Below are 14,858 nucleotides of genomic sequence, written 5' to 3'. Positions count from 1 at the left end.
CGGTGTTGTGCACCAGGAATTCCTTCCAAATAGTCGTAAGTCAATGCAAAATACTACTTGTCCGTCATGCGGTGTTTGCGCGAAGCAATCCGTAAGAAACGAACGGAATTGTGAAAAAACAACTCATGGATTTTGCATCACGACAACGCACCATCGCATATCTCGACATTTATGCTTGAATTTCTGACAAAAAACTGAACGAATGTCACTCTGCAAGCACCGTATTCAATAGACATGGCCCCTGCGACTTTTTCCTGTTCCTCTTACTGAAAAAACCATTTCGCGGACAGCGTTTCGAATCGATTGAGGACATCAAAGAAAAATCGCTGCGTGAATTGAAGGCCATACCGTCTGCCACGTATGAGCAATGTTTCCAGGACTGGATCAAACGCTAGCATATGTGCGTTGCAAGCAATAGGGACTACTTTAAAGGAGACTATAAAAATTTTGATGATTGAATTGTAATTTTGATTTTTAAAAATAAAGTTCGGATACTTTTTGATCACGATAGTACTTCGGAGACTGTCAATTTTTATATGCACATGTATTTATATGTTATCAAAATAACATAATGCAATAATTAAGATGTATGAGAAACAAGATCTTGTTAATTTATTCATTTATATTTGATTTTAGAAAACGTCCCCAGTGTTACCGTCAGCGGGATTGGGGCAGCTCCGAATCTTTAATACGCTAAACTGTGACGTGGATATAAAATTCAAGAGCAGGGAATCAGTCACTGTAAATCGTCTCAGCATGTGGGCGGACTTAAATGTGAAAACAAATGGATCGGTTATGCGATTATCCTATACCGCAGATTTCACCAAATGCGATATGAAGCTTTACACTAACCTGCAACAGGATACGAAAGGTGAGTTCATGGATTCTAAACAGAGGAGAACTTTTGTATGAATGACCCTTCTCATGAATAATTTTTTTTATCAGACAGCATCATCATAGTCAAGGAATCCACCGCGTCCTCTTGGGTCATAACACCCGAAGGACTAAATTATCATTACGATGACAAAGTGGACAAGTCACGCAACGGCAATTCCATAGTCCGCGGTCTCATCTACATTGCTCCATCAAAAAGCAACTCCGCAACGTTGAAATTTAATCGTAATGGCGAGACAGTAAATTGGATGTCGTTCACTTCGACCACATTTCGGCCTTCGAATCTTCAAGAACTCCAGCCAAATAAATATGACATCTATCTAGATAATACTAAACTGCAGCAGGACGTCGAATTCAAACCAGGCGGCGTATATACCGTAATGGGTGCTTACATACGTGAAGACATCACTACTCACACGATCACAGTCACAACGCCTAACTCAATACACATGATGTGGTTGCTACCACAGTACATCATCATCACGATGGCTGAGGTGATGTATTCAGTGACGGGCCTACAATTTGCCTTTACCCAGGCGCCGAAAAGTATGAAGTCCTTGTTGCAGGCAGGTTGGCTGCTAACTGTGGCCTTCGGCAATCTTATCGTAGTGATTATATCAGAGGTGTCAATTTTCGATCGACCGGTAAGTAACGAAATCATATTAGGAGATTGCATTGAAAGTCGTTGTATTTTTATGTTTCTTGAGCATTTATTTTAATAACAAAATGTATGAATATATCAATCAAAGTATTTGCCCTCGGAAGTTATGACTTTTCCCCACTTTTCTGCCAGAAGTTGAATTCCGCGACGAAAGGACGGTCTGTCTTTTGAGCCAATCCATTCAATAACTCAATTTTCGACTTCTCTATAATTATGGAAATGTGTATCTTCCAAAGAACGTTGCATCGATCGGAACAGATGGTAATCGCCAGGTTTGGAGGATACGCTGGGTACGGAAGAACCTTCCATGCAAGTTCCATCAGTGTTTATTCCACAGTTATAGCAACATAGGGCCGAACGTTGTCACGGAGAAGAATCACTTTTCAGCGATTTGATGCAATTGATGGTCGTTTTTGCATCAAATTATCATTCAAACAGTCCAATTGTCGATAACATTCGGCGGTGACTATTCCATTCAGTTTCAACAGGTCATAATATACGATACCCTCCATATCCCACCAAATAAAGAGCATTGCTTTATGACTGTGAACTTTTATCTCTTTTTTATGTCTTGCAAGCAAAGAAATCGAGATGTTTAAACGATCAGCAATGGCATTTTCGATCAATTCATGTGACAGCCATTGGCTCCTTTCTTTTTAGATCTTTCCCATAATTTGTAAACGTCATGAAATGGTTAATTTACCAACTTCGAGCTGTTGAGCCAATTCTTTGAGTGTTTGAGCAGAGTTTTTTTCCAACAGAGCTTGCAGTTGTTCATCTTCGAACTTTTTCGATTGACCTGACCGTTGTTTGTCGTGGACGTCAGAATCACCACTTTTTTTTGGTCACGTAGGGGAAATCCTCGTGGATATCCCCGACCCTTGGGGAGGTCGGGGGTTATATCGAACTCTTACCGACTAAAACCCCTGCGAGATGTCTACCTGTCGGACCGTGAGAAGGGGAGTCAGGGGAACTACTCCCGCATTCCCTCCCCAACCCCCCGGCCCAAGGGCTCCCTTTCGGGAGGGAACCCCTCGCCACCTGTATACCGCACCCTGTTCCACAAAGGGAATCCAGGGCGCGGTCCCCGGCGGGTTGCCCCGCCGGTTGGCCTTCTGGTGTCTCCGTTGAAGGAGAGAGGGGACATCCACCCTCCCTCCTTACCCCCCTCCCTCCTAGTCAGGGAGGGGAGGATTTTGGGGGAGTGGGCCCAGCCCCAACTGGGTGTTCCACTCCCCCCTGTCCCTACCTGTCCGACGCGCGGGGGGAACCAAGGGATTCACCTCGGACGAGTCCTTCGATGGACTCGCCCTAATCGGATTCTCCGGATCCCGCCCGCGGACGGAGTCGGGCCCGAGGTGGCCGAAGAGGAGGACTCGGCCCCCTATTATCCAGGGGTTCTTCCTCCTCCCCAGCCGGTGCCACCTCGGGTCCGCTGCCAATGTCCTCCCCCGGGGAGGGACGACCTCCCCGCCTCCTCCTGAGGCGGTTCTCCGGCCGACGCTCTTACTCGGCGGCCTCCTTCTTGGACATAACGTCCCTGCAGAAGGAGGCCGCCGCCTCCCATACCTCCTCGCTCCCGCACATGGCCTGAACCAAGTGCGGGAGCGAGATGTTCTCCTCCCGGCACCCCATCGCCCCGGCCAGAACACGGCGCTCCTCCCTCCAGGCTGGGCAATCAGCCCAGAGTGTGGTGCGCCGTGTCTATAAGCACGGGGCAGTGGTGGCATCGGGTGGTGAGATCCTTACCGATCCGGTGCAGATACTTTCCGAAACATCCATGCCCTGTCAGCACCTGCACCAGATGGAAGGTAAATCCACACCCCCTCTTGCCTGCCATTTCGGGCAGGCAAGGGCGGACAGTCTCGGCCGTCTCGCGCCCGTACCCCCGTGGGTCGGACAAATGTCCCCCCACGTCTCCAGGGGTCGGGCCATGGCCTAGGACTTCAGGCCTTTCAGGGCCCTGGCCGTCAGTTCCCCCTCCTCGCGGAGCTCCTTAGTCCTCCAATAGAGGACTCGCCTCTTCTCGGCGAGGAGCTCCACGGGAGGGGAACCAGCCAGGGTGGTCGCCGCCATGTACGATATTGTGCGGTACCCTCGTATCGCCCGAATGTACATTGGTCTCAACGCCTGCCTGAGACGGCGAATGCCGTCCCGGCAGGCGAGAAGCTGGGGCGCCCATATGGGCGTTCCGTACATGGCGATCGAGAGCACCGCACTCACGTACAGGTGGCGAGACCTCCATCCTGGACCCTCCTGGTTGCGCAGGAGGGTTGCGCTGGCCACCGCCAGCCCAGCCCTGCGCACCCTGGGGGCCAGTTGCCTGAAATGAGACCTGAAATCCCACCGGCTGTCCAACGTCAGGCCGAGATACTTGATCGTTGGCCCGACACGGATGTGGACGCCATTGACCAGGACCCGCGCCTCCGGCGGCGCCCCTCGACTGCCGTCGTGAAAAAACACAGCCTCAGTCTTCTGGGGCGCCACCTTGAGGCCCAGGTCCCCGGTGGTACTCACCACCGATGCCACCGCCGCTTCCGCGTAGAGGCTTCCCCCCAGCTTCTTCCCCCGGCCGCCACTAACATGTCGTCCACGTAGCAGACGACGTGGCAGCCTGGGGGAAGAGGAGTGCGCAACACCCGGTCGGACGCGATGTTCCATAGCAGAGGGCCGAGGACCGACCCCTGCGGAACACCGCGCTCCATTGCGCGCCGGCCTTGGACCCCGCCCTCCTTGAGGAAAGCGAGGTCCCTGTCCCCGAAGTACGCCGAGAAGATCCGCCGAAGATAGACGGGCACCCCGTGGTGTTCGACGGCCCGTCCAATCTCCGGCCAGGGCAGGGTGTTGAAGGCGTCTTTTATGTCCAGGGACACCGCCAACAACACCCCGCCCCCCCCTCTCTCCACGACCGTCCCGGTCAGGTCCCAGAGGTATTGGATAGCGTCCAACGTGGACCTACCGGGCCTAAAGCCGTATTGACGGTCGTGGAGGTTCAGCCCCTCCGAGGACAAATGCTGGACGAGGCGGTCGGCAACGATACGCTCCAGCATCTTGCCCGCCTCGTCCAGCAGGCATATCGGCCTGTAGGTCGACGCACTCCCGGATGTCTTGCCCTCCTTGGGGAGGAGAACCAGTTTGCCCCTCCTCCACGCTGGGGGGAACACCCCCTCCTTGAGACACCCGCTGAATACCCCGCGTGTGGCCGCGGACAGGCTTCCCTCGCCGAGGGCGAGCGCCCAGGCGCGGCCAGGAATTCCATCGGGACCAGGAGCTTTCCCCTTACCCCCGAGTTTCTTCCTGGTCCTGACGAGCTCCTCCGGACTCACAACCAGGTCCTCGTCCCAGTCTCCCTCCCCCATTTGTGGGGCAGGGATTCTTGAGGGTCCCCTTCCACCCTCGAAAAGAGGGTGTCCAGGAGCCCCTCGAAGGCCTGGCTGTCTAGCGTTTCCGTAGGTAGGGACGCCCAAGGGCGGTTCTTCCCCATCGCCCTTTTATACGGACGCCCCCACGGATCCTCGTCCAGGGAACTCGTCAGTTGCTCCCAGGCCACTCGTTTGGCCTCGGTGATGGCGTCATGGAGGGCTTTCCTGGCGAGCAGGTAGTCCTCTTTTGCCCTCGTGACATCCCCGCCTCGTCGCCGGGTCCGGTAGAAATACCGCCTGGCCTGGATAGAGGAGTCGCGGAGTTTCGCAATCTCCTCCGTTCACCAGTATGCGACCCGGCGCCGGCAGAGGTGGGCTTGAGGCATCGCGGCGTCGCACGCCGACACCACAATGCCCACGATTTCCTCAGCCCCTTTCAGTGGGTTGAGGGCCCACTGACCCGGCTCCTCGTCAAGGTGCCAGGTGGCCACGAGGACGGACTCCCGAAACCTATCCGCGTCCAGTTGACTGAGTGCCCACCTTCTAGGGAGGGGAAAGTCCCTCTCCCCGGGACAGCGAGGGGCCCGCACCCGTGGAGGTTTGGGGAGGCGGAAGGCCCACACCATGTACCGATGGTCGGATAGTGTTTCGCCCTCCACCTCCACCTTCCACTCCTGGAATAACCAGGCGGCCGAGGGGGTAGCCTAGGTCAAATCGATTACCGACTCCCCCCTCCCCGGCCGCACACAGGTGCTGGCCAACCCCTTGTTCATTAGCAAGAGGCCCAACCCCGCTGCCCACTCGATCACGGCCTCGCCCCGAGGGTCCCGCTGCCGGAGACTGTAGCCCCACCCTTCCGAGTGGGCGTTAAAGTCCCCGGCGATGACGACGGGTCGAGGGTGGCACCCACGCACCATATCCCCGATCCCGTCGAGGACCCCCTTTATACGAGCGAGGTCTCCGAGACCGACTTTGTTTCTACGGTGGTGGAGGTACACCCCCACTACCGTAACGGGCCCACAGTCGACCGCCACGAACGAGGACCCCTTTTCCCTTAATTCACAGGGAGGGGTCCCCGCCGTGGGGTTCGCCACCACGGCCACCGAGTCGTCCCGGCTGCCGAACCAGCTCGCGTTGTTCGCCGGCACCCGGTACGGCTCGGCGGCCACCCCTAGCCCGGCGCCCAGCTCTAGAATCCTGTGTGACCACAGGTCCTGAGCCTGGGCGCCGTGGCCGAGGTAGAATCACCACTTTTGAATCGTCGAAACCAATCTCTACATACTGTTTCCGATGGAGCAGATTCACTATAAGTTTTCGCAAGCAATCGATGATCTTAAGCTGCATTTTTTTTTAATTAAAATAGTGGAAAAGTACGCATTGGAAAAACAATTTATCGTAATTTTCCATTGTAATATGGTTGTAGAAAAGTATTTGTGTAAACAAAGGATGACGACTGAATTTTAGTGGGACATGTTCACACTTTAAAATGTCATAAAAGACATCTGTCATTGCCCGTAGCATACACAGCTATCTACACGTGAACAACGGCTTTCAATACAACTTTCTAATACTTCAGAAAGTGTTTGAGTGATCAAGTCTTTGTAAACATAACTTCTCCGTCGGCAATATTTTCATATTTCATATTTTACTTTTTCAGGCATATGAGTCATTCCTTTATGCTGGTTTGATGCTACTAATTATGGTTGTGTTCACCGTGATGTCTTTGTTCTACAAATACGTAGAAATACCGGATGATGAGAGTAGTAATGGGGATATAGCGTTGGAAAACAAAGATGGGAATGTTAATATCGCTTACAAAGAAGACGAGAAATGACGTTGAGTGATAACGACGAACAAGATGTCGTAATTTTTTCTGTGTTCCTCGATTACTCTTGAACGATTAGGTAAAAGATGTCATCGTTCGTACAAGAGTTGCCCCCTTTTCCATCAGATATCTGATATGCTCAAGAATGGTATGACAAGAACCATTCTTAACGTACAAATTTATTCAGTCAAAATTTTACAACAAATTTGAAAGTTGAAAATGTATATTCCATTAAGTCGCGCAACAACGAGAAGAATCACAAACGGATCTTAAAAGACATTGTAATTTCATTAAGAGAGAAACAAAGATCTATCTTATATTTTGAAAATATTTAAAATTTTACATTTGCGAATATATTTTTTATTTACGTAACTTTTTACGGAATTAAAATAAAATTAACATTATATGAATGTCGATAATAGGGCAATATATCCGAATTACTGCCAAATCGAATCGGCAATGATTATGAAATTAAGATTTTCTCCGATAGGGGATTAAAAAATTAACATATTTATTTACGGGAATGTTGCGCATAAAATCAATGCGCCTGGTTCCTCTCACCATGGATATTTTAATACTTGTCAGAAACGAGAAAATACTCAAAATTCTTATAAAATATATTGAAATAAAGATACCTATAAAGTGACGTAATCGATTGAGTTCCGTAAAATAGTCTGAAAACTATCTTTATTTCGATAATCAGAAGAATATTGTGATAAATTAATAGTTATCATATTATATTGATTTTATAGTTATTTCTTGATTATGACAAAAGAATTTTACAAATTTTTTTTTAATTTGAAATATTTTACGAATCGACTCAATCTATCACGAGTGTCATTTTATAGGCATATATTTTTATTTTAACGCACTTCGTAAGAATTTTAAGTATTTTTTTTCATTTCTGACATTCGAGATGACTGCGATGAGATCAAGAATCTTAATAAATGAACAAAAATGTTTGAGGTGGAAAATTTTTTAATTATGTAAATAAGAATTGTACTATTCAAAAGTTATTGATTTTAATTTTAGTTATAAGCACAATTTATTTTTATACAAAAAACAAAAGCAAAATTAACAGTAATTATATGTTATAATCATTCAAAAAGAAAATAAATAAAATAAAGAATCAACAGTTACAGAAACATTGGAATGGTTGGGTTAAAATTATAAAATTCGAAATTTATACTCGGATTACACAATTTTTGTGTCTAAAACGTTTATTTCTGCAAATCCTAAATTTCCACAAGCTCTAGAACAGTGTAACGCATATGTCATGTGGTTCAATATATCTTGAAAAGACGGTGTCGAATATCTGGTGTAGCTAGATTCTTATCATCAAACATTGACATATCGTTTTGCATAATACACGTGTACAGACTATAAATAAAAATACAGTCAGGTGCAATGAAATGGTCTGATTCTGGCTTATATGAATGTAAAGCAACACAAACCATTTCCAAACTGCCAGCGCATATTTCAACAGAACTGAATGTAGAGACTAAGTGCGTCTGATAGCAATATTCAACGGCGGCAACAAACCAACATTGATCATAAATCAATCACATAAAAGTAATAAAAATGAGCACTTTTATATAATTAGCATATATTAAACGCACGTGCAAATTATATACAAGCACCGATAATGGCCAATTTTGTGCAACTGATTTATAACGAATGTTACTTACCGCCAGCATTGATCATTTTTAAACGCATTCGGTCTCTACATTGGACTCTGGTAAAATATATATCGACAATTTAAAGTTGGTTGCGTTGTTCTGCATCCGTATCAGAACCGGACAATTTTATCGCATCAGACATACATATATAAATAAACTGATTATTTTCTTTCTTTCGTATCCACATTAAAAAAACGTCTATCTCAAAAAATCTTACGTTTCATTGGAAATCCACAGCCTCTCTTATCTCCTTGCAATTTGAGATTAATCACATTTGCACTACTCTCTCTTCCTCTCTCTCTCCTTTCTTTCTCTTCGCTTCTCTTCGTAATTTTCGTACGTAATGAATTTACTTAATTCCAATATAGTTATAGCCAGTTTTCACATTTTCTGGTATAATGTGAACTATAAGTACTGTACTAATCATATGATACACACAATGATTCTTAATCTTACATAATAAATAGATGCGTAATATTCGACAGCAACATTCTTCGGCTCCAATTTTTGAAGCACTATATTATATATCGATTTATTATGCGCAATTAAGAATCACTTGTACATGCAAGATGTCTCGGTGCTCTTCACTATCACTGTCAATTTGGCACCGTTAAAATTTCACCCCATATAATAATGAAATTCTACTCCGCGTATCACTGTGCCGAATAAATTGATTAACGATTATCGGCACATGAATGTAAGGTATATCATCGCGCAGAACTAAACCTAATGCTGCGAATGAATTACACATTATATTTTACGGTTAAATCGTGCTTGATAATATTTGCAAACAATGAATCAAAAATCGTCGTTTACGCACGCTGGCCACAACTCGTCTAACGCATGCCTACCTAGCAATCTTGTCTAACGTGATATCAACTATGAATATAAGATCCTTTATGACTGATTAGCGGGACGACGTGTTGTCCATGAAGAAGAGCAGTTATTTGTAGCGGTATTTACTTTCACATGTCTGTGTTTAACAGGATCCTCCTTCTGAAATAAGCAATCACTTTTTCGTTATCACAATATCGTTCGTATCGCACGCTATTCTTATTGTTCCAATTTAAAACTAAGATATCTATTCTACTTAAGCAGAATTTAAGGACTTCACCGTGTGCAAACGCAATTTGTCGAACATATCACGTGCAGTGACATAAGCAATTGATCCCACTTGAGCGGCCATGGTAAGTAGCGTTTCCGGTAGAATGAGAACAGGATCAGCGGTAGCGTTCGGCACCTGTTCACCAGATGAACTCCTCGACCAATTGGACCCGTCAAGTCCGGTCGTTCGACTTGACTGCTGAGATCGAAACTTGTTCCAATCATCACGATACGTCTCGTCCATTCTAGCCCTGCCACTCTTTTTCTCACGAGTAGTATGCCATGTGACCTTCCTTGGAATTGTAGTCGCTTTTTGAGCGTCTTTAGTCATAGTCTTCTGTTTGGCATAACTATGACAGGACTGGTAAAAGCAATCATTATTATTATCAGTGACCGATGTGGTATGTGAGTGAAAGCTTTGCATGAAGTCGCTTGCGTCAGTCTGTGACTGCGAATTCATTCTCCAATGAAACTCTGCGGACGACTCTTGATGCTGATCATCTGCTATTTTCGAACAGTTTGGAAGCTCGCTTTGCTCATCGTTTGAATCCGTTGTGTTGTACTGCGAGCTTTTCTGTTCGCAGAACGTTTGCTGCTCTGTATGTGACGGCTTTGAAGAACGGGTTTCTCGTACCGGCAAGGTCTCTGCTACAAAGGAATAGACTCCATCGGATCGTTTTTCAAATTCTACGTTCGTATTGGAAATCGGCAGGTGCTCATTATAAATTTTGCCGTAAATGTCTACCATATAGGCTGAGCTTGTCACCGTCTTCGGAATCTCTACAGTCGTTTGCAGATCTTCCTCGTTCGTTGAAAAGACATTTACAAAATGTTCCTCATCGATACATGAGGAGGAGCGTGGCGAGGGTGTCTCTGACAAGAGCTCGAAGCTGGGCGAGTCTCGACTATTATCACGTTGCTGCAATTCAGCAATGGAGAATACTTTAGAGTGCGCGAGCGGTGGATCAGTATTCTCCGATGTAGGCATATCAACCATCACAAAGGTATCTACATGTTTTCGTTCATCAGCCGCGATAGAACAGCCTGAACAATGACTAATCTTATCGATGTCCTCTGTGAGATCGTCGCACCAGGTATTCTCGTGAAATGAATCTACATTCAGCGCTCGGTTCCCAGTAATAGAGCAGTTCATGCGAAGCTCACCATCGAGAATCTTTAACGCATCGGAAGTCATGCTGCAAATTGGAGTAACATCTTCTTGCACATTGTTGTCGTTAACATTTTGAACAGATTCCTTATATCCTTGTTTATTGTTAGCGCTAATATCCAGATTGTTAGTCATTTCATCAATTCGGTAATATTGCTTCTCCTTCAGGATCTCATGAATATCCTTGATATTGTCCAAATCGTTTAAGTTTAATAACAGCTTCGTTTGCTGCAACTGCCGACAGTGATCCTTCGCGTTCATATTTATGTTCAAATCCTCCGGTTCATCCACCTGTTCGATTGAAGCATCACTGAATTGCCCCTCATCTTGAGCATTCACTGTTTTATGGTTTCTCTCATTCAATTGGGCATTCAAGTGCGAATCGAAGGAGCATCGAAGGTGTCGTTTTGAAAGAGAAGAATGTGATCGCCTCCTGGATTGATTAGTTTCATCAGATATAAGGGATGTAAAGGAGTCTAAGTGTTCGTTTAATATTTCCTTCATTTGCTTCACTACTTCTTGAGTAATGGTAGACATCATTTGTTTTTTCATCTATAAGATAATGGAATTAAAGATAAACGATAATATCCGCAGTTATAAAGGTACGCATATAAATACTGGGTATATATGAGACCACTCATGTACACCCCTTCTCTTTCAAAAACTAAACATTTTAGAGCAAAACGTTTTAGATGAAAATTGTATGATTTCAAAGGGGCCATAAAACAACTATATCAGCTTGTTTACAGATGGCGCTACTTTCGAGATATTCACTCATCATTACTTTTCTTAAGTAGAAACCTCAATTTTTTATTATATCACCTTTTCTACGAATTGATTTTCATAACATTTGTCTGAAATATTTTTTTTATTTGCCTAATATTTTTTAAGATATTTAAGAAAAACTCGCTAACTTTCATATCTAACTTAATATCTAACTTACGATATTTCACTATCGAAAGAAAAAATAATACTAAATTTTTTACTCTATTTGGTCTCAAGAATATATTATTACAATAATGCCCCACCTTTTGTTAACTTATCGACCTTTGAAAATTTCAAAACCATCAAATTAACAAAAGTCAGGGCGCTATTGTAACAATATATTCTTGAGACCAAATAGAGTAAAAAGTCTAATACCATTTTTTCTTTCAACAAACAGTTAACGAGATATAGTAAATTAAATGTTGTAAGAGTTACTAAGTTTTCCTTAAATATCTCAAAAAATATTGAGCGAATAAAAAAGTTTTAGACAAAAGTTGTTCAAATTAATTGGTTAAAAGAGATAATATAATAAAAAATTCGAGTTTCTATTTAAGAAAAGTAATGATCAGTAAATATTTCAAAAGTGGTGCTAAGCAAACAAACCAATATAGTTGTTTTATGTTCCCCTTGAAACCATACAATTTTTGTCTAAAATGTTTTTCTGCTAAATGTTTAGTTTTTGAAAGAAAAGAGATGTACGAGTGGTTTCAGACCTATAGTATATGCAATCACATAGATATCTCCATATATTTATTGGTGTATATGTACTTACAGATTCCATATATTCTGTAAACCATGGAGGAGGTGAAGTATTTTCATTCAATACTTTTGGTGAGTGCCATTGCATTGAAATATTTGAATCATCAACTTTTAACCATGTATCATATGAAACCACCGGCTCTGACTGCTTCTCACTCATCTTATCAACATAACATGACATATCTGTCATTGTATGTGTTATATTGTTTAAATCTGAGGTACAACTTTGTATAATCTTCTCAGTATTCTGTACATTCTGTTTTTCATTTTTTTCATTATATTGTCTCATATCCAAAATATTATTCCATTCAGTAAGTTTGCAGGATCTTGTAAGTAATACAAGTCCTTTATTGCTTGGAGTAGAAGTTTTTGCAAGCTGAAATAAAAATTGTTAAAATTGTTCAGAATTAAAAATTTAATTCTGAACTCTTAGGTCAATTTTTTATAAAAATTAATAAAAAAAAAGTTATCCCATCTATAGACTTAAAATAAATCTATATTTAATATTTAATAAAAAAGAATAAAAGAATTACAAGATAGTCTAAAAAGTACAATAAAACTCCCGTTTAGAAAAGATACTTCTGATGGCCTTGATATTGTCATATATTATAGTACTAACCTTCCTAAATAACATACAAAGGTTTCAGCCACTACATTATTTATTAAAAAGCTATAATAGAATTTTTAAAAATAAATCATGATTTTCTGACACCATATACATTTCAAAAATATTCAACATATAACAGAACTTACTGCCCTGTTTTGATTTTAAAAATCAATATATATGTTTATAAACAAATATTTAGTAGAGAATGAAATTTACTGCTCTATTTCAATTGTCTTGAATATCAGCATCAATTAGTATGTCATACAGTTCAAACAGTTAAATTATAAAATTTCAATATGCAGTTACATGAATTTCTCAATATAACATACAGTTTTGATGCATTATAGAATTTTTTGTGTGAGGTTAGAAGGAAGTGCCCTAAACAGGAATTTTACTGAAAATATAACTATATAAAAATAAAACAAATATCTTATTTCAATCTAAAATATAACTATATCTTTAATATATATATTTGTGTATATATCTGTATGTCATGTGTGTATGTATATATATATACATATATTTTTTACTCTTAATGCCTCCTGAAACTCATATTCTGACTCTATTGGAATTTCATCACCATCATCATCGATGTAAGAAATATGACTGATTCCTTTACTTCCACACTTGTCACGCTGCAATAAATAAAAGAAAAGGTAAAATATGTAAAAATCATATTGATAGATATATATTTATCATGTTCTTTTATATTGTTATATGCTGTATCAACAAATAAATACAATACTACATTTATTTCTAATATATTGCTATTCACTTGTTTTTCTATGTATGTTTCAGAAAAAAGTATAATATATACAATCCTACTGAAAAATTTCTATTGAAATAAAAGAAATTTTTTACTAGGAAATATAACAGAAGTTCAAATTATCTCTTGAACTTAGATGTCAAAATAATTATATGTAAACAAATATAAATCAATGATGACATGACACCAAAACATGATTATGAGTCAATTTCATTATCTTTGATTAATTTAATTGGCTGATTAGGTATCAGCTGTAATTGATCAATTATGGTCAATTCTGTTTAACAACAAATGCGGTGCGTTTATTTTAATAAAATAATTGATTAAATTAATCGAAGATGGTGAAATTGGTTCTGTGGTAATTATACAAGAGAATGCCACTTTTACCAGTCTTTGTTGTAAATTTTCCTGAGTAAGAGATTGCCATGATGGAATGACTAAGCTTCTCCTCATCACAACAGACTTATCCTTATGTACAGTCACACGAAAGCTGTAGAACTCCTTGTTGTTCATTATCATGGTTCTCCGCGACGTCAACGGTGTCATCATGTCGACAACCATTCAAGCTTCCCTCTCTCCCTCGTTATTTGCGTCTTATTGACGATGTTGGCTGCGTTCCGAAATTCACTGCCAGTACTGAAAATACATAGTTTGTGTCACGTATACTATAGAATTTCAGTGCTGGCAGTGAATATCAGAACGCAGCCGTTGAGACCATAGACATGATATATGGACGTAAGAATATATGGACGGAGCATAGAGCTGCGGGGATGGTCCATGAAGGGTGAGGGGAAAGAAATGTCTATTGTAACGGATATGAGAGCCAAGATGGCGACAGTCGCTAACGTCACGGAATGTTATACCAGAGAGAAGAATGAGAGCGGCCACCGGCTGTATTTCGGGGGATACGGCTAGGCGCATTTTAGATACGCCATCTGACCAAAATGCGCCTAAACTACGTCCGCTAGGCGCACTTTCGCGGTGATAAAAGTAAAATGCGCCTAAGTTCGTGTCCGTACTACTTCCATGCAATGGATAGTAGATTAGAAAAAGACAGACGACAGACAATCGTTCCGTCTTTGTCTCACTACTGAGCGGCGCGCGGCAATAAACACGAGGCGAGGTAGCGGCGATCTTATCGCTAAGCGAACATCTCTCCGCTTTTCTTTCATCTTTCACGCTCCAGAGACATCAAAAGACGCGGTAGCGTCTCGTGTCAAGGGAACGTGCGAAGCGAGGAATTATTTTTCACGCACGCGAGGTAGCAC

General features: G+C 42.6%; 2 protein-coding genes across 6 annotated transcripts in view; one reads left to right on the top strand and one right to left on the bottom strand.

Annotated features, from left to right (window-relative positions):
* Positions 1-7,073, top strand: part of LOC105190101 (peptide transporter family 1) — an 87,161-nt gene extending 80,088 nt beyond the window's left edge. For 2 of the 4 annotated variants that reach the window (XM_025303719.1, XM_025303720.1), the window contains exons 8-10: positions 637-871; positions 946-1,538; positions 6,575-7,073. In XM_025303719.1, coding sequence (XP_025159504.1) covers positions 637-871; positions 946-1,538; positions 6,575-6,751 — 1,005 coding nt within the window. In that variant the 3' untranslated portion in view covers positions 6,752-7,073. The remainder of the gene's footprint in view (positions 1-636; positions 872-945; positions 1,539-6,574) is intronic. The other 2 variants (XM_025303721.1, XM_011152611.3) reach the window with 1 other exon arrangement.
* Positions 7,074-7,924: 851 nt separating this feature from the next.
* LOC105190102 (uncharacterized) lies at positions 7,925-14,322 on the bottom strand. 2 transcript variants are annotated; one of them, XM_011152612.3, is made up of 5 exons: positions 13,978-14,322; positions 13,355-13,459; positions 12,231-12,593; positions 9,536-11,245; positions 7,925-9,417 (listed from the first exon to the last, which is right to left on the bottom strand). In XM_011152612.3, exons 1-5 carry the CDS (start codon positions 14,149-14,151, stop codon positions 9,319-9,321), a joined length of 2,451 nt encoding a protein of 816 aa, XP_011150914.1. In that variant the 5' UTR covers positions 14,152-14,322; the 3' UTR covers positions 7,925-9,318. The 2 variants fall into 2 exon arrangements, with proteins under 2 accessions (XP_011150914.1, XP_011150915.1); XM_011152613.3 differs by lacking the exon at positions 13,978-14,322 and having other exon boundaries at positions 13,342-13,450.
* Positions 14,323-14,858: the final 536 nt, after the last annotated feature.

This window comes from Harpegnathos saltator, unplaced genomic scaffold (genome assembly GCF_003227715.2).
Source record: "Harpegnathos saltator strain DR-91 unplaced genomic scaffold, Hsal_v8.6 scaffold564, whole genome shotgun sequence".
Taxonomy (NCBI): Eukaryota; Metazoa; Arthropoda; class Insecta; order Hymenoptera; family Formicidae; genus Harpegnathos; species Harpegnathos saltator.
This window is presented reverse-complemented; position numbering and strand designations above follow the sequence as displayed.

Coding starts and splice junctions, on each gene's coding strand:
- LOC105190102 (XM_011152612.3), bottom strand. CDS start 14,151: ATGGTTGTCGACATGATGACACCGTTGACGTCGCGGAGAACCATGATA. Junction 13,460..13,977: donor AAAATTTACAACAAAGACTG/GTAAAAGTGGCA, acceptor TATTTATTGCAG/CGTGACAAGTGTGGAAGTAA. Junction 12,594..13,354: donor AGTTTCAGGAGGCATTAAGA/GTAAAAAATATA, acceptor TTTTTATTTCAG/CTTGCAAAAACTTCTACTCC.